General features: G+C 44.4%; 1 protein-coding gene across 5 annotated transcripts in view; it reads right to left on the minus strand.

Annotated features, from left to right (window-relative positions):
* LOC115476154 overlaps positions 1 to 18,884 on the minus strand; it is a 184,846-nt gene that overhangs the window by 31,189 nt on the left and 134,773 nt on the right. For all 5 annotated transcript variants that reach the window (XM_030212359.1, XM_030212360.1, XM_030212361.1 and 2 more), the window contains exons 11-12: positions 18,514 to 18,627; positions 7,653 to 7,850 (exon numbers count right to left, since the gene is read on the minus strand). In XM_030212359.1, the coding sequence (XP_030068219.1) occupies positions 7,653 to 7,850; positions 18,514 to 18,627 (312 nt within the window). The remainder of the gene's footprint in view (positions 1 to 7,652; positions 7,851 to 18,513; positions 18,628 to 18,884) is intronic.

Below are 18,884 nucleotides of genomic sequence, written 5' to 3' on the forward strand. Positions count from 1 at the left end.
ATTTAAACAATGTTTCTATCCACACCTTCTTTCATGATCAGTGGCTCTCAAACTGGGGGAAGGCAAGGTATTAATACATTGTATTGCAATTTTAAAAAGGCTAAGCTATGTCATTTTTTTTCTTTTTTTGGCAAAGTACTGAGGGAGGCCTAAAAGCTTTACAGAGAAGAAAGAGGGGAGGAGAGTGCAAAGGCAAAGCTAATAGAATGTTGGGTATTATTTGGAAAGGTATGGAAAACAGGTGTGAGGATGTTATAATGCTGTTGTATCGCTCCATGGTGCGACCGCACCTTCAGTATTGTGTTCAATTCTGGTCGCCGCATCTCAAGAAAGATATAGTAGAATTGGAAAAGGTGCAGCGAAGGGTGACTAAACTGATAGTGGGGATGGGACGACTTCCCTATGAAGAAAGACTAAGGAGGCTAGGGCTTTTCAGTTTGGAGAAGAGACGTCTGAGGGGAGACATGATAGAGGCATATAAAATAATGAGTGGAGTGGAACAGGTGGATGTGAAGCATCTGTTCACGCTTTCCAAAAATACTAGGACTAGGGGGCATGCGATGAAACTACAGTGTAGTTAATTTTAAACAAACCGGAGAAAATATTTCTTCACCCAACGCATAATTAAACTCTGGAATTCGTTGCCGGAGAACGTGGTGAAGGCGGTTAGCTTGGCAGAGTTTAAAAAGGGGTTAGACAGTTTCCTAAAGGACAAGTCCATAAACCACTACTAAATGGACTTGGGAAAAATCCACAATTCCAGGAATAACATGTATAGAATATCTGTATGTTTGGGAAGCTTGCCAGGTGCCCTTGGCCTGGATTGGCCGCTGTCATGGACAGGATGCTGGCCTCGATGGACCCTTGGTCTTTTCCCAGTGTGGCATTACTTATGTACTTATGTGTAGCCACGGGTGGGCCCAGGTGTACCTGGGCCCACCCACTTTGTGCTCAGCCCAGCCCAGCAGTGGTGCACCCTTGACAGCAACGGCATAGAGGCTCCCATGGTCCTGAATCCCTCTCCCTGTCTTGATAAATGTCTCTCTCTTGGTAGAGTTGCTGGCAGTAGCAGCGATTCACTTCTCTGGATCTTCCCCCATCTACCTTAACAAGTGTCTCTCTCTTAAAAGGGTCACCAGCAGCGATTCCGACACACTGCCTGTGGCTGACCCAAAGTCTATCCTCTGCCGCATCCTGACCCCCTCTGACACAACTCCCTGTTTCTGCTGGGGCGAAATGCAGTAGAGAGAAGGCTTCCAGGTAAGCCACAGGCAGCGTGTGGGAATCGCCATCTCTGCCAGTGACCTCTTCAAGACAGAGGCACTTGTTAAGGTAGATGGGAGAGGGGGGAAGATCCAGAGAAGTGCAGGACAATGGGAAGGAAAGATAGGGAGAATAGATGGACATAGGCGTGGAGGAGAGGAGGAAAGAAATGCTGCACAAGGTGGGGGAAGAGAGAGGAAGAACTGTTGGGGGTAGGATGGGGAAAGAGATGATGTATGGGGACAGACAGGGAGAAATGTTGTACATGGGGTGGAGGGAGAGATGCTGCATGGAGAAGGGGAGAGGGAGTGAGAGAGGGAGAAATGTTGGACATGGGGCGGAGAAGAGGAAGGTAGAAATGCTGCACATGGGGGGGGGAGAGGGATAAAAGGAGGAGAAATATTGGAAATGGCAATGGAGGAGAGGGAGGGAAAGAAGTTGGAACCATGGTGCAAGGGAGGGAGGGAGAGAGAGAGACTGTGGACAATGGGTGAGAGAGAAATTCACAGGAGCTGTTGAGGGAAGACAGAGGAAGATGTTGGATCCAGGGCAGAAGGGAGTGAGGTAGAGATGCTGAACCACGAGAGAGGGAGCAGAGAAGGGTCAGGGAGATGTCAGGCTACAAGGGTAGGGAGGGGAGAAACAGGGAGTAGATGCTGGGCTAGAAGGACGGAGGAAGATGCTGGGAATGATGAAAGCCTGTGGTAGAGGCTTGGAGGGGGGAGAAGGGGGGTGGTAAGGAAATGAATGAGAAAAGGAAAAATGATGTCTTACCTGATAATTTTCTTTCCTTTAGTCCTACCAGACCAGACAAATAGGTTATGTCCATCTACCAGTGGATGGAGATAGAGAAAAAGTAGTTCCAAGTAATTTGTCTCCTTAAGGGTATTGTGAAGCCTGGAATGTTCAGTATTTTGAATAGCTAAGTAAGGGTGCTCTAAACTTCTATAGTGAAGAACAGTGTTAACTCAGCAGCCAATGGAGCCACCTGGTCTGAGCTTTATCATGTAGAAAGGCTGACACTCAACTTCCATATAACTAATTGATCAAGTCAAGAAATGTGTGATACCAAAGGAAAGGCAATAGAAAACCAAAGACATGACATCTAGGCATAAGAAAAAACTGACAAGGAGGGTTTCTGAACTGGTCTGGTAGGACTAAAGGCTGTTGTGAAGAAGTCCTTTGGGGAGGGGCATGGGAGGGACACGGCACCACTGGGTGTCACCCAGCTGGACTCAAGCAGGGACCTGGAGCCACCAGGTGTCATCCAGGCTCAGCAAGGAAACTAAATTAGCTAAGACAACAAGCCATAACCCCCTACTCAACTGACATCTGGAAACAACCAGGTCAGGAGCTGTAATAGAAGCACCAAGAAGGAGCTGCACGATCCATCCACTATCCAACTGGAGACAGTGAAAAATACGGAACATTCCAGGCTACACGATACCCTCTGGGGGGCAAATTAGTTGGAAGTACTTTTTCTCTGTCTCCATCTGCTGGTAGATGGACATAACCCATTCATTTGGACTACTCTGTAGACCTAATGGAAGGATAGTGATTATAGACAGTAGAAATATGGTAATGGGGAGTAGATTAAAGATGAAAGGGAATGGAAGGCTGGGGAAAGAGTGAGATGGGGAATGGGAGAGCTAGTGGGTGAGAGAAGGAGATGGAAATTTGGTAGGAAGATGAAAGAGGGTGAAATTTAAGTGGACAGAGAGGCATACGAGAGAGGAAAGACCTAAAAAGGAACAATCAGCATGTCAGAGGCAGGTGTAGTGAGGGAATGGAACAAAACAGGAGAGAGGACAAAAGACAAATGGACAGCAACCACTTGAAGGAGAATTAGCAGAAGAGAGACTGGAAAGCAGAAAAGAGAAATTAGAACCAACATAATGTTAAAATAAAATGTCCAGCCAACAAAGGTAGAAAAAAGCATTTTATTTGAATGTTTAAAATGGAATATATTAGAACTGAATGTGCATAGCAGATGTCCTTGTATTGTGTTGAGTAGAAAAGGAAATGCATTTCAGCTTTATTTCTCCAGTATTGTAGTTCATGTCAAGTAGGCATTCCCAGTTCATTTTGTCTACACATTTTTATTTCTAATTTGTGATCCCTTATTCTGTATTTGGTGTGAGTTTAATGACACGTGGGTAGATCAAAGAGGAAGCAGGGAGGAAAGGGGACTGGGGGGCACCCTCTTTTATTTTCTGACCTGGGCCCTCGCATGTTTAACACTGGCCCTGACCCTTGCTGTAGCTGGCCAAGTATCACCAGCTGAGGACCTCCTACAAAGGCAGCTAGAACTTCCATCTACCAAGCTCTGCAGTTGGTGGCAGCATCCTTGAGCCACCGATAACTAAGCATGCATGAGGTACCCGCATTGGTGGCTCAGGGACGTTGCTGCTGCCTGCCAAGCAGATAAGCCTCCAGGACCAGGGATGCACTCTGAGTGCCCCCCTGCCTGCTGACATAAGACACAGCCGTCGCATTACCCTACAGCACTCTGACAGCTCAGCGATGGAGAAGTGGGGGCGAAAGCCATTAGAAATCTCTGAATCACCCTGAGCTCTAGCTGGTTGATCAGCCACTTTGCCTCCAATGCTGACCACACACCTTGTGCCACCCGATGAAGACAGTGGATGCTCCAAGCCCAACAGGCTGGCATCCATGGTGACTACAACCCAGTCTGGGACTGCCAGGGGCCTGCCCTCCAACAGGCTAACTGGAGCCAACCACCACAATATGCTCCTTTTGGCCTGCCATTTCCAGGAAACTCGAACCAAAATGTCCTAACAGCGCGGGGACCAACAACTGAGAAGCAAGGCCTGAAGCAGCCATGTATGAGCCTTGGCCCAAAGGACCATGTCCAACTCTGCCGCCATAGAGCCCAGAACCTGCATATAATCCCACACCCGAGACAAGGGAAGGCACAACATCCGCTGAACCTGACTCTGCAATTTGCAGACCTGGGAGGAGGGAAGAAACACATTCCCAGCCTGGATGTTGAAATGGGCTCCCAAGTATTTGAGGGACTAAGATAGGACCAGATGGCTCTTGAAAAAATTGATCACCCAGCCCAAGGACTGAAGAAGGGACACCATCTTGGAGGTTGATTCCAAACTGCCCTGATGCAACAATGCCTAGATCAACCAATTGTTCAGGTAGGGGTGCACTCTGATGCCCTGCTGGCGGAGAAATGCTGCCACCACCACCATCATCTTGGTGAAGGTCCTGGGAACCATTGCGAGGCTGAACAGAAGGGCCTGGAATTGAAAGTGCCTGCCTAGGACTGCAAAGCACAGGAACAGCTGATGGGGACCCCAAATTGGGATGTGAAAAAATGCCTCCTTGCGATCCAAATAGGTAAGAAACTCACCCGGCTGCACCAAAGAAATCACAGACTAGAGAGTCTCCATTCTGAAATACGTAATCTTGAGGGCCTGGTTGACGTACTTGAGGTCCAGGATTGGATGAAAGGAGTTCTCCTTTTTGGGCATCACAAAATAGATGGAATACCTCTCCTGGCCGAGCTCGACTGCTGGAACTGGTACCACCATGTCCAGATGCAATAGCCTTTCTATGGTGGCCTGAATGGCGACCCTCTTGGAAGGAGCACCACACAGAGATTTCAAGAAAAAAATCATTGATAGCATGGGCGAACTCGAGCTTGTACCCTTCCCTCAAAACCTTCAGGACTCACTGTTCCAACGTGATGCGGGCCCACTCCCCTAAAAAGCTGGACAAACATCCTCCTATGAAAACCGAAGGACGCTATACACCTTCACTGGGTGGCGCTGGGAGCTGTGGACATCCCCTCAAAAGGAAGATTGCCTTGACTGGAAGTGAGACCTAGAAAACCCAGCTGGGCGGCCCAGCCTATATCGCCAGGCATCCCTAAATTGACAGCGTGACTGAGAGGACCTCAAAGAGGGCCTCGTCTTCTGGCAGCTGATGGAACTTGGACTCCCCTAAGTTCTTGACCAGCTTCTCCAGGTCCTTACCAAACAGGAGCTTACCCTGAAAGGGAAGCTTAGTGACTGGACTTCAAAGCCATGTCAGCCGACCAATTGCGAAGCCAGAGGGACCGTCTGGCTGCGACTGCCAGAGCCATCTGCTTAGCCCAGGCCTGCAGGACATCATAGAGACCATCTGCCAAAAAAGCCAGGCTCACATCCAAGAAAGGAAAATCCAGAGACTCTGGTTTCAACCCCTCAGCAGAGACCACATTGAGGCAGGCCTGGAGTCATAAGAACCAGCAACAGACGCCTGGAGTGTCAGGGCTACCACCTCAAAAGACATCTTCAGGGCCACATCATTCTTACGATTCTGAATGTCCTTAAGAGCCGTGTCCCTCTACACCAGGACCGTGGTCTTCTTGGTCACTGCTGTGATCAAGGAATATACAGCCAGGAGCTTGAAAGATTCCAGCTCCTCAGGCCTCAATGGGTAGAGGTGAAAAATAGCCCGTGCAACCTTGAGGCCTGAATCAGGCGCACTCCACTGAGCATCTATCAGCTCACGCATAACCTCATAAATATGTTTGGCCAGCTTCTTAGTATCTGACATGATGGGATTAGATGCCTAAGAGGCTGACTACGCAGGAGACGGTTGCGTAATGTGCAGGATCTCTAAGGCAACTCCTCCTTGTGAAACAAGCGCACCACAGAGGGATTATTCCCCTCATCAGGCAGGATCTTGCCCTCCAGGGAGTCCAGAGGTGCGGACCCCTCAGACTGACAGGAGGGGGCACTCCAACATCACAGAGCCCATCTCCCACTCACTCTACTCCTGAACATGCACTCTTAACAGCCATAGGTCCCAGATACTGAATGGCAGGAGCAGATAGCGAAGAATGGGGCACAGAAGGTTGAGCATACTTCATGAGAAAAGCCTGATGCATCAGCAAAATGAACACCAGACAAAAGGGAATTGCCTCCTGTGGGCCCTCCCCAGCAATGCTCCTTTGTTCTGACGATTACATGAGTCCCACAGCTGCATGCTGCCTTGCACGAGATCTAGCTCCAGGTGTGCGGGAAACCAAGGTGGCTGCGTTTCCCGCACTACTAGCACACACTGAAGAAGCGCGCTGCACACCACCAGAGCTAAACTTGTTGGGGAAGAAACAGCCTAGAGCGGGGCCATCGTTGAAACACCGTCCCCCGACTGAACCGGCAGCATACTGCACACAGAACAAACCCCTTACTCTGACTTTTGCGTTTCGCTGTTTCTGACGGGGTCACCATGGATACTCACCGCAAAAAAAGAGAATCCCCCCCCCCATGCAGCCTGTAGACTTCCCTGTAGAGACATTGGACCGGAGACAGCCGACCAGCACTACCTTGCCGCTAGCACTGAAAGCACAGCACACTTTTTTTTTTTTAAACAAGGAATTGGCTGTCTGGCTACGCCACTGGTGGAGAGTACAACCTAAAATATTTGAGAAACAATGCTGTGAACTAGGGTTACCATATTTGCCCTAATGTAAAAGAGGACACATGCCCCACCTCCTGACACTTTGATCCCCCTTCCAGAAAGCCAGATTCTCTTTCTCTCCTCCCATGTATATCCCTTCTCCAATTTTCCAGCCTCCTTCCACCCACATGACTCAATTCACTACCCCTCCCCTCCCTTATTGTAGTGTCCTGGTGGTCTAGTGGCCTCTTCGGGGCAGGAAAGAGACTACTCCCAGCATGGCTGTAGACCTCTCTTGCTCCTGGTGCTGTTTCAAAATGGCTGCCGAGAGTGCAAGCAGTGACCTTGCAAGACTTCTGTGGAAGTCTTGCGAGGCTGCCGTTTGAACTCTCGGCAGCCATTTTGAAGCTACACCAGGAGAAAGACAGTCTGCAGATGCACCGGGCAGAAAAGAGGGGGCTCTTTCCTGCCCTGAAGAAGTCACTAGACCACCAGGGTACCAAACTAAGGTAAAGGAGGGGAGGATAGGACGCCCACCTGCCCGTTCATTCACAAATCTGTACAAATGGGCAGGCTGGCAAAACCTGGCCAGATGCCGTGTCCTCAAAAACAAGACATGTCCGAGTAAAACCTTATGCATAGTAACCCTACTCTGAATGAATCACTACAATCATGCGTAAATGTGTTTGTGTTGGCCAGTTGATCTCTTTCCTGCAGCAGCACCAGTCCCTGCTGGTGCAGTGAGTCAGGTATCAAACCCAGGTTTCATTGCATAGCAGCTCACAGCGCCACCACAGGGTCACTGGCCTGGTTTGAATACGACTGCAAATTGTCTTTAAAACATTTCTTTAACAACAATACATCTCAGAATCTATGAAAAGCAAGGAACACATCAGGGTGGTGACATTCACATTACACTCAGCTATCCTAGATATTTTCCTCAAGTACTCGCATATAATCTCTTTTCTTACCTTTTTTCTCATCATGTGTCCCAATAGGTGTGGCACATTCTGGGTCAATTTCTAATGAGCTGCCATCCACAAGAAACAAATGGTGACTGGAGAGGAATTTGGCATACCAGCTCTGAACCAGATGCTGATGCTCCAGAGATCGGGCCCAAGCCTCACCAAAGACTTCCATCTTAGTCTGTGTGCAGGTAAAATCTAGTGCTAAATGGAAACCAGAGACAGAAAAAGATGCCATAACTTCAACATCCACTAGTTCTTGCAAAACAGTATTTTATTTTCATGTTGGTTTGCTCTCAAGGACACAATGTACAGTACAGTCTATTTTCATGTTGGTTTGCTCTCTGCGTGCAGGTAAACTCTAGTGCTAAATGTAAACCAGAGACAGAAAAAGATGCCATAACTTTAACACCCACTAGTTCTTGCAAAACAGTATTTTATTTTCATGTTGGTTTGCTCTCAAGGACACTATCAGGGGCATTTTCGAAAGAGAAGGGCGCCCATCTTCCAACACAAATCGGGAGATGGGCGTCCTTCCCTCAGGGTCACCCAAATCGGCATAATTGAAAGCTGATTTTGGGCGTCTTCAACTGCAGTCCGTTGAAGACAAACAAAGTTCACGGGGGCGTGTTGGAGGCCTAGCGAAGGCTGGACTGGGGCGTGCTTAACAGATGGGCATCCTCAGCCGATAATGGAAAAAAAAGGGCGTCCCTGACGAGCATTTGGTCGACTTTACTTGGTCCATTTTTTTTAATGACCAAGCCTCAAAAAGGTGCCCAAACTGACCAGATGACCACCGGAGGGAATCAGGGATGACCTCCCCTTACTCCCCCAGTGGTCACCAACCCCCTCCCACCCAAAAAAAAAAAAAATTTAAAAACATTTTTTTGCCAGCCTCTATGCCAGCCTCAAATGTGATACCCAGCTCCACCACAGCACTATGCGGGTTCTTGGAGCAGTTTTTAGTGGGTACTGCAATGCACTTCAGGCAGGCGGACCCAGCCCCCCCCCCCCAACTGTTACACTTGTGCTGGCAAATGTGAGCCCTTCAAAACCAACTGTACCCACATATAGGTGCCCCCCTTCACCCCTTTGGGCTATGGTAGTGGTGTACAGTTGTGGGGAGTGAGTTTTGGGGGGCTCAGCACCCAAGGTAAGGGAGCTATGCACCTGGCAGCAATTTGTGAAGTCCACTGCAGTGCTGCCTAGGGTGCCCCGTTGGTGTCCTGACATGTGAGGGGGACCAGTGTACTTACGAATGCTGGCTCCTCCCACGACCAAATGCCTTGGATTTGGTCATTTTTGAGATGGGCGTCCTCGGTTTCCATTATCGCCGAAAACCGGGAACGACCATCTCTAAGGTCGACCTAAATGTTGAGATTTGGGCGTCCCCGACCGTATTATCGAAACGAAAGATGGACGCCCATCTTGTTTCGATAATAGCGGTTTCCCCGCTGCTTCGCCGGGACACCCTTAGAGATGGTCATCCCCGTTCGATTATGCCCCTCAATGCACAGTACAGTCTATGTACTTAAGGTGAGTGAGCAGAGATGTGTAGGAACTAAAGTCTAGGTCCTAGGATCTGGTATGAAATGAATATAGATCCTTAGGGCTCATGGCCTATGACCCAGCAGAAAGGAAAGTAGCAATTCTTCAGCTCTGGGTAGAGTTGCTGATGAGTGCATCTCTCCTGACTTCCTTCATGTCACAACTGGGCTGTAGCTAGACTCTTCAGTCAGGTGCTGCACCTCTTCTCCTTGCTCAATATACACTAGGCAAACCTGTGATAGATGCTGGGACTGGAAATTGCTCTTACAGTATTATTGAGAAATTAGACCTTACCTGCTAATTTGCTTTCCTTTAGTCCCTCCGGACTGGACCAGTCTCCACCTGCTGGTAGGCGAGCACAACCAAGAGTCCAATCCTGGTCCGGTCCGGAGGGACGCTAAGGAAAGGTCTCTTTCTCAACTTCCTTAGCTTTTATTCTTTGCTCTGACATAACAGTACTGTTCTCACACTGATTCCAATTCCTGGCTACTGCTGGCTTCCTTCACTTCCAGCCCTGCTGCGGTGAGGCTGTGAGTTGTGCTTTATTTTGATCATTTTCCACAGGGCCCTACGATGGCTGATGGATTGGCCAGTGCTGTGAGACTATGATTCACCCATAGCAGTGAACATTTCAAAACGAATGGAGGTGCTAACTCAACTGTGTTCAATACTGGGGGTGTTCAAGTCCCCACAGAGCTGATACCTATGGACTGGACATAAATTTGGTTGAATATACTATTGTCAAGCATACAATATCAAAACTTCGGGTTAAAACTATTCCAATATAGCTGCAAATTACGTCACAATGTACGTCACCAACACAACTATGTGTAAATGCAAATTTGTTTATTCATCTGCTCATCATACCATATACATCTGTGTATCATTTGACTTAAAATCACTCACCAAATCACACTGCTCATACTCCCTTAACACATGTTCTTACTCATCCAATTATTCACAACTTTTTTGCACTATCAGCCAACTATTATATCTTCACTATTATATCATAACGGGTTACACCACAAACTGTGAACAATATTGAATCAATACAATCTCATGGTTCTAAACCCCACCAGAATTTGAGTTCATGCAGAGTCAACGCTGTTCACGTCCCTTTATCTAGCGTTACCGCTTCTTGTTATTCATCCATATCCATAAGCACTGCAAAATGTTCCTGGAGCTGGTGTAGGTCTAATGATTCAATCAAGCATATATACAGCAGTTCCTTCAAGTTTTTGTAGAATTTAGTGTATTCCCCAATATTCACCAATCACAGCGCTTGTGGTTGTAAACCCGCCAACTGGCTTGTATAGTTCTTGTATCTTACAGGTATCCCATATCACTTGTATTGATCTTTTACGACCCTACACGGTGCTGTGTTTCGCTCCCAAAGAGCGTCATCAGGGGTCTCTATTCGCTACTAAAGAGCGTCATCAGGAATCTGTGTGATTTGAAATACAATTGTTGTAAAACCTTTTTATCATAAACACATACATCCCTTTCATGCTAGCTATTTCGGAGTGGAGGAGTGGCCTAGTGGTTAGAACACCAGTCTTGCAATCCAGAGGTGGCCAGTTCAAATTCCACTGCTGCTCCTTGTGATCTTGGGCAAGTCACCTAACTCTCCATTGCCTCAGGTACAAATTTAGATTGTGAGCCCTCCTGGGACAGAGAAATATCCAGAGTACCTGAATGTAACTCACCTTGAGCTACTACTGAAAAAGATGTGAGCAAAATCTAAATAAATAAATATTTGCCAGCATCAGCATTTTGCTCACAAGTAAAACCCAAAATTTCTACTCACAAAACAAATTCACTGACCTTCACGGGTGACTAGGACGTCCAACCTGAATGCACTGCGAAGCAGGACACTCACAAAAAACACATACGCATAGCTGCATGGTGGGAAAATCCCTTTAAATACCCTTGTCCATCACAAGCCTACACATTCTATTTCTTTATTCAACCCATAGGGGGCCACAGTGTTCCACTGAAAGATCATACGTTGCTCTTTTCTGATCAATATTAGTGGAACATTGCCCCCCCTCCGGTGTAGACACCATCTGCAGTACCACAAACTGTAAATCCTGTATATGGTGGCCTAAGTGTTGCCAATGAGAGACCAGAGGAGCCTCTGCACGGAGCAATTGAATGTTGCTTAAATGCTCTGCTATCCGGACCTTGATTTTGCGTGTAGTCTGGCCGATGTACCACAAAGCACAGGGACAGGTGATCCCATAAACACATTTAGCCATATTGCAATCCGTGCGGCTCCTTAATTGGAACACCCATCCCTGTGTATGTGGAATGCTCACTGTTGGAATGTAATTGTATTTTACATGCATTGCCTGTCACCTATTATTTCTCTGTGATTACTCTGTGACCTCTGATGTGAATTACTTAGAGAGGTCACATAGCTATGCAACTTCCTGTAGGGGTTAGACACAGCACATGCAGCACATGGAGCACATGGAGCTCATGATCTCTCCTAACCTGAGAGGATCTATGGTGGTGTGAGCATCCATTACCATCTAAGCACATGGAAGGAGCTGATAAGACAAATGTATAATAATATGTATATATAAGCCTGTCTGATTATAATCTAACTGCAAACTGTGAGTAAACAGATGTTTTGTTACTTCAACTTTAAAGTGACTCAGCAGTGAATTATTCAGGGGTGAATGAGAGAGAGATGAAGAAAGAAATTAACATTTCTAAAGCTGAAGCTGTGTGTACTAAAATCTGCTAATTATTTACTACAAATAATCCAACAAAAGGGTTATGGGCCCAGGGCCAGGAATTGAAAAAGAAGAGAAATATTACCAGGCAGAAAAAAAGGCCACATTTTTCTCTTAAGTTTTAAAGGAAAGATTCAGTCTGTCTCTCTCTCCCCCCACACAGCAGACAGAAGGCTAAGAAAATGGCTGAGGGAAGAAATTCACCATTTTTCTATTCTCTCAAGGTGCCTAAATTAACTGAGTTTAATTATCAGCAATGGGAACTAAGATTCATATGTCTCCTTCGAGCAAAAAGATTAAATATATGCTTAGACCAAGACAGAACAGATGAAAATATGGCTGAATGGGACAATGCAAACTATTATGTGAAGTGCATGCTTTTGGAAGCTCTCTCAGAGAAACAAGCCATATTAGTGGAGGGAAAAGATACACCAAAGGACATTTTATATAAACTGAGAACTATGTATGCAACTACATATGCAAAGCAGCAACCAATTTGGCTGGCAGAGTTGAATGAAACCAAATTAAGGGATAAAAGTAAATGTAATGATCACATTATGCATCTTATGTCTTCATTTCAAAAGCTAGAACTTTCAGGAATTCCCATGTGTGATGCATTGAAAAGAGCATTTCTTTTTACCTCACTATCAAAGAAGTTTGATGTTTTTAGGTCTGTAAATGAGGCCATTGAAGGGCAATCTTTTGAACAGACAACATCAAAACTAAGGCAGGAATGCATAATAAATGATTCTGAGGAGATGTGTTCTCAAAGTCAGTCAGAGAGAAATGAAACAAATTTCTTGGCAAAGAACAGAGGAAGGCGGAGCTATGGGAAAACTCCACCCAAGGGCAAGCTGATTTGCTACTCATGTGGAAAGGAGGGACATGTATCTAAATGGTGTAAGGAAACACAAAACACTCCCTCTAGCTCACCTAAGCCAATGGAACTAAAGAATTTTCAAACCAGGAAATGTATGAAGGACAAAGATAAACACAAGGGCTTTCTAATGGCAGAAAAATCTTTGACTATGGTAAATAATAATTCAAATGAAAGTACTTGGATTTTGGATTCGGGGAGCACATGCCATTTAACCAATTGTAAAGATTTCTTTCAGGAAATGTGTCCAGAGGAAGGTATTCTTAAAACTGCAAACGCAGGGACTGCTAAGATCCAAGCAAAAGGGATTGGATTCTTAAAATGCAAAGTGTCTAATGAAGTTAAAGAAATTCCTGTAAGTGATGTCTTGTATATTCCCCAAGCAGTTTGCAATATGCTTAGTGTATCTACATTAGATAAGAAGGGATTTGTGATTCATTTTGAAAACAGTAAGTGCACAATCTCTAAAAATGATGAAGTGTATGCTGAAGCTTTTATGCATAATGATGTTTATAAGCTGAACATTTCAGGTGAAGCCTCACATATGGCGCAAGTAAGGAAGAATGATGGTAAATGTAGTCTGGAAATCTGGCACCGCCGCCTGGGACATCGTGATTCTAAGGTGATCCAGGATCTTTACAGTAAGCAACTGGCCACCGGCATTCAGATAAGTGCAGATGCTGGTAAAATTGAGAAATGCATAGACTGTGTTACTCAAAAAGGTGTGAGACCCTCATTTCCTGCATACACAGGAAATAGGAGTAATAAAGTGCTGGACTTAATACACAGTGACTTATGTGGACCGTTTAATATCCCATCATTGGGAAATAACAGATTTGTGCTAATATTCTTGGATGATTTCTCTAGATATTGTGTGGCCTATTTGCTGAAAAAAAAAAGTCAAGTCACAGACATGCTGAAGAAATACGTAGCCATGGTGAGCAATAAATTTGAAAGAAAACCAAAGGTTCTTCAGACCGACAATGGTGGTGAGTTCACTTCACAAAGCATGCGCACATTTCTAGAACAAGAAGGCATTCAGCATATCACAACAGTAGCTTATACACCAGAGCAAAATTCTGTTGCAGAGAGAAAATTTAGGTCACTTGTGGAAATGACCAGATGTATGCTGTCAGATAGCAATCTCCCTAAAAGACTATGGGGGGAAGCCATTCTCACAGCAGTGTACCTACAAAACAGAATGCCAACTAAAGGCGCTGAGCGCACACCACATGAGACATGGCATGGTAGGAAGCCAAACCTGTCACACATAAGAACATTTGGAAGTACAGCATATGCTCATATACCAAAGCAAAGAAGGCATAAGCTGGATTCCACAACAGAAAGGGGCATTTTAGTTGGCTATGCTCCAGGACACAAAGGATATAGAATTTTGAATCTGAAAACTGGCATTGTTGGCATAAGACATGTTACATATTTTGATGAAAACAAAAGGGTTGATAAAGGCTGGATTATCCCAGATGAGCCTTATCATCCAGAATATGAAACTAGAACCATAATAGACATGCCAGTGTATATAAATGCCATACCAAGGCAGATGTCTGAAAGCAACTCATCTGTATCTAACGAGGAACAGACAGAGGAAACAGACACAGAAAGGATCATTGAAGAAGACAGTACAGTTGGAGAAGGGGAATCAATTGGAGAAGAACTCTCAGATTTAGAGGATGCGGAAAGGTCAGACCAACCTGTTGTCAGACGCTCATCCAGGGAAAACAAAGGTGTTCCACCCCCAAGACTGTCTTACCTAACAAAGTCAGCAGAAGCTCAAGAGCCCTTAACATGGGATGAGATTGAGAAAATGCCAGCAGAAGAAGCTGCTGAATGGCATAAAGCTGCACAAGAAGAAATTGATGCATTGGATAAAAATAATACTTGGATTCTTACAAAATTACCTCCTGGCAAGAAAGCTATAGGATGCAAATGGGTATTCAAGTTAAAAAGGAATGCACAAGGAAAAGTGGAAAGGTATAAAGCCAGATTAGTGGCAAAGGGATATCTTCAAAAATATGGAGAAGATTTTGATGAAGTGTTTGCACCTGTAGTGAAACACACGACAATAAGAACACTTCTGAGCATTGCAGTCTCAAAAGGCATGCAAGTCAACCACATTGATGTGAAAACAGCGTTTCTTCACGGAGATATAACTGAAGACTTGTACATGGAACAACCAACAGGTTTCATAAATACAAAACAAAGACAGCTAGTGTGTAAATTAAACAAAGGTCTTTATGGATTAAAGCAAAGTGCAAAATGTTGGAATGAAAAATTGCATGAAATATTGACAAATTTAGGATTTAAGCAAGGTGAAGCAGATAAATGCTTGTACACTAGGTGCACAAATGGACAATATGCATACATTTTAGCTTTTGTTGATGATCTGCTCATTGCAAGCAAAAGTGAGCAAGAGTACAAGGACATTGTAAAGTGTTTAAACCACAATGTTGAGATAAAAGAACTTGGTAATGTGTCATACTATCTTGGTATAGAAATTGAGAAACAAAATGATGGTTCTTATCTTCTAAGCCAGAAGCAGAAAATAAATGAGCTTATTGAAAGTTTAGGTATGCAAGATGCCCAAGTTGTAAGCACTCCCATGATCACTGATTTTCTGAAGGATGAAACAGTAAGAGAACCTTTACCAGATAACATCCAATATAGATCAGCCATAGGTAAGCTTTTATATCTAGCTACCACATACAGGGCTGATATAGCAAATGCAGTAGGAATTTTGAGCAGAAGGGTCAGCTCACCTACCAAATCAGATTGGACTGCAGTTAAAAGGATGGTAAGGTATTTAAAGGGTACCATTGATTGTAAATTAAAGATTTCAGCCAATAGTAATCCAAAACTAATATGTTACTGTGATTCAGATTGGGCAGGGGATCATTCTGATTATAAATCCACAAGTGGATATGTGTTTATGTATGGAAATGTACAAATTTCATGGGCCAGTCATAAACAAAGTATTGTGAGTCTGTCTTCTACAGAAGCTGAATATGTGGCCGTATCGGAAGCGTGCAGAGAACTGATGTGAATTGAAAAACTTTTGCTGGATTTCGGAATAGCTGAAAAGAGACCAATCCAGATAATGGAAGATAATCAGAGCTGCATCCGACTGTCACAGAATGACAAGGTTCAGTCACGCACCAAGCACATCGCAACGAAATACCACAACGTGCGAGAGTTGGCGAAAGAAGGGGTCATCAGTCTACACTATTGTCACACCAGTGAGATGACAGCTGACATCATGACCAAACCGTTACCCAGAGAACATTTTGTGAATCTGCGTATAAAGCTTGGACTTTGTATGAATAAATAATTGCATGACAGTTATGCATGAGAAGGGGTTTGTTGGAATGTAATTGTATTTTACATGCATTGCCTGTCACCTATTATTTCTCTGTGATTACTCTGTGACCTCTGATGTGAATTACTTAGAGAGGTCACATAGCTATGCAACTTCCTGTAGGGGTTAGACACAGCACATGCAGCACATGGAGCACATGGAGCTCATGATCTCTCCTAACCTGAGAGGATCTATGGTGGTGTGAGCATCCATTACCATCTAAGCACATGGAAGGAGCTGATAAGACAAATGTATAATAATATGTATATATAAGCCTGTCTGATTATAATCTAACTGCAAACTGTGAGTAAACAGATGTTTTGTTACTTCAACTTTAAAGTGACTCAGCAGTGAATTATTCAGGGGTGAATGAGAGAGAGATGAAGAAAGAAATTAACATTTCTAAAGCTGAAGCTGTGTGTACTAAAATCTGCTAATTATTTACTACAAATAATCCAACACTCACATCCATAACCTGCAAAGCATATGTGCAGTATACACAATGCCCGCATCTATAGCGGCACCTCTCCCTCTCCTCTTCTGCATATGGGTTTGAATCTATAATATGAGGCATCAGCCCTTCTCCTAAATTGAGCCCTCTGGTGAAAGCAAACCGAGGAAATTGTGGGTGTATGGTTAAAGTAGACCAATGTTTTTTAATGATTTGAACTATCAAAGTAGAAGCCTGCGAGTATGGCAACACACAGGTTAAACATGGAGGAGCTTTCATCACAGGTTGATTGTACCATTCTGGCTGGGTATTAAAAGCTCTTTTAGCAGCCTTCCGTAAAATTTTCGATGGATACCCTCTCTGTTTGAAACAAACCAGCATCTGCTCCACCTGACACTGATACACCTTACGTGAACTACACAATCTTCGCACCCTTAAAAGTTGGCTACTAGGAATACTATTTTTCAAGTTCACCGGATGGTGACTGCGATAATGCAGAATAGAGTTGCGATCAGTTTTCTTATGGAAAGATCTAGTACTAAACCTGGACTCAGACCAGGAAATATGAATATCAAGAAAATTTACCTTAGAATCACCTATATGATTTGTACAAACTGTATATTGCTATCCCTATGATTTAAATATTCAAGGAAATCTCCCAGATCTGATCTTGTGTCCTTCCGTATCAAAAAAAAACATTGTCTACGTACCTATACCAACCCACCACATCCACAAAAAATATGGAGGGGTAAACATGCAGGCTTTCGAATTGTGCCATATAAAGGCAGGCCACCATGGGGGCTACTGTGGCCCCAATGGTGACCCCCTTTATTTGGTGTTACACCTGTTGACCGAACACAAAAAAATTGTTATAAATTACCAGGCTATGGACTTTTCCTCCAGGAACTTGTCCAAACCTTTTTAAAACCCAAATACCCTAACCACTGGTACCACATCTTCTGGCAGTGAGTTCCAGAGCTTAACTATTCTTTTAGTGAAAAAATATTTCCTCCTATTGTTTTAAAAAGTATTTCCATGTAATTTCATTGAGTGTTCCCTGGTCTTTATACTTTTTGAAAGAGTGAAAAATCGATTCACTTTTACCCGTTCTACTCCATCAGGATTTTGTAGACATTCAATCAGATCCCCACTAAGTCGTCTCTTTTCCAAGCTGAAGAGGACTTTAGCCTTTCCTCATATGGAAGGTGTTCTATCCCCTTTATCATTTTGGTCACTATTCTTTACACATGAAAAATCCTTTATAAAATTACTCCATCATGCTACTACTGATGATGAGTGAGCATAGATTTGTAGCGCCTGAGCTCATAATGTCATGATAAGTACGCACTGATCTGGAAATGTCATCGGGAAGTATATATGTCTGATTGAAATGGGCACAGGGCAGTTTACTGTGAGTCACCAAGTAATAATTACACAGATCCACATGTGAATGTGTGCATAGGGAGAAGGTACCTTTGCACATAGGGAAATAGCGTCTGTGCACATGTGTGGGTAGAGAGGTACTGCTTCATGCTGGGGTAAGGTCTTCAAATGGCTTGTTTTACGCCTACCATGACAGGAATGAACCTCACTCCCAAGATAGGGTATGATGGAGATGATCTCAGTCTCTCAGATCTACTGCTTGTCTCAACATTTGCATTGTGCCAAAGAGAGCTTCTTTCTGGAGGTCATAAGGTAACATTAAAAAAAGGAAGCCCATCAAATATGCTTGAAAATTCTTTTTAATCAGGCTGGAAGCACCCAATATAACCGGTAGAACTTCTGCCATAGTTTCTTGGTTTCCGATGCTTGTGTGCATATGTATATAGCAGGTCATAAAGTAATTCCTTTGACTGGCATTCAGTAGGTTTACTTCCTACCTTGCAAATAGAATTCAGAGGAGTCACAGGAACAATGATCATCAATAGATCTGCTTAGGGCTCTTTTCATCTGGATTACCTCTTCAACATGGACCTCATTCCACCTGGAGCAATCTGGGCAGGAGAAAGGAAAAAAAAATGTAGGGGTAGATATTCAGCCAGCGGCGGTGAATGTTTCTTTTAGCTGGCAGTGGCGCTATTCATTCCTGGATAGTCAGTGCTGGGCCATGCTTAGGCACCAGCAATGAATATCTGGTTTGTACAACCGGCTATGCCCTATGCGGTTAAGTGGAATATTCAGCACTTAACTCCCTAAGCAACACCACATAAAGATAGGACTGTGTTTTATGCAGTCTGACTTGGCTGCTTAC

Source organism: Microcaecilia unicolor, chromosome 8 (assembly GCF_901765095.1).
Source record: "Microcaecilia unicolor chromosome 8, aMicUni1.1, whole genome shotgun sequence".
Taxonomy (NCBI): domain Eukaryota; kingdom Metazoa; phylum Chordata; class Amphibia; order Gymnophiona; family Siphonopidae; genus Microcaecilia; species Microcaecilia unicolor.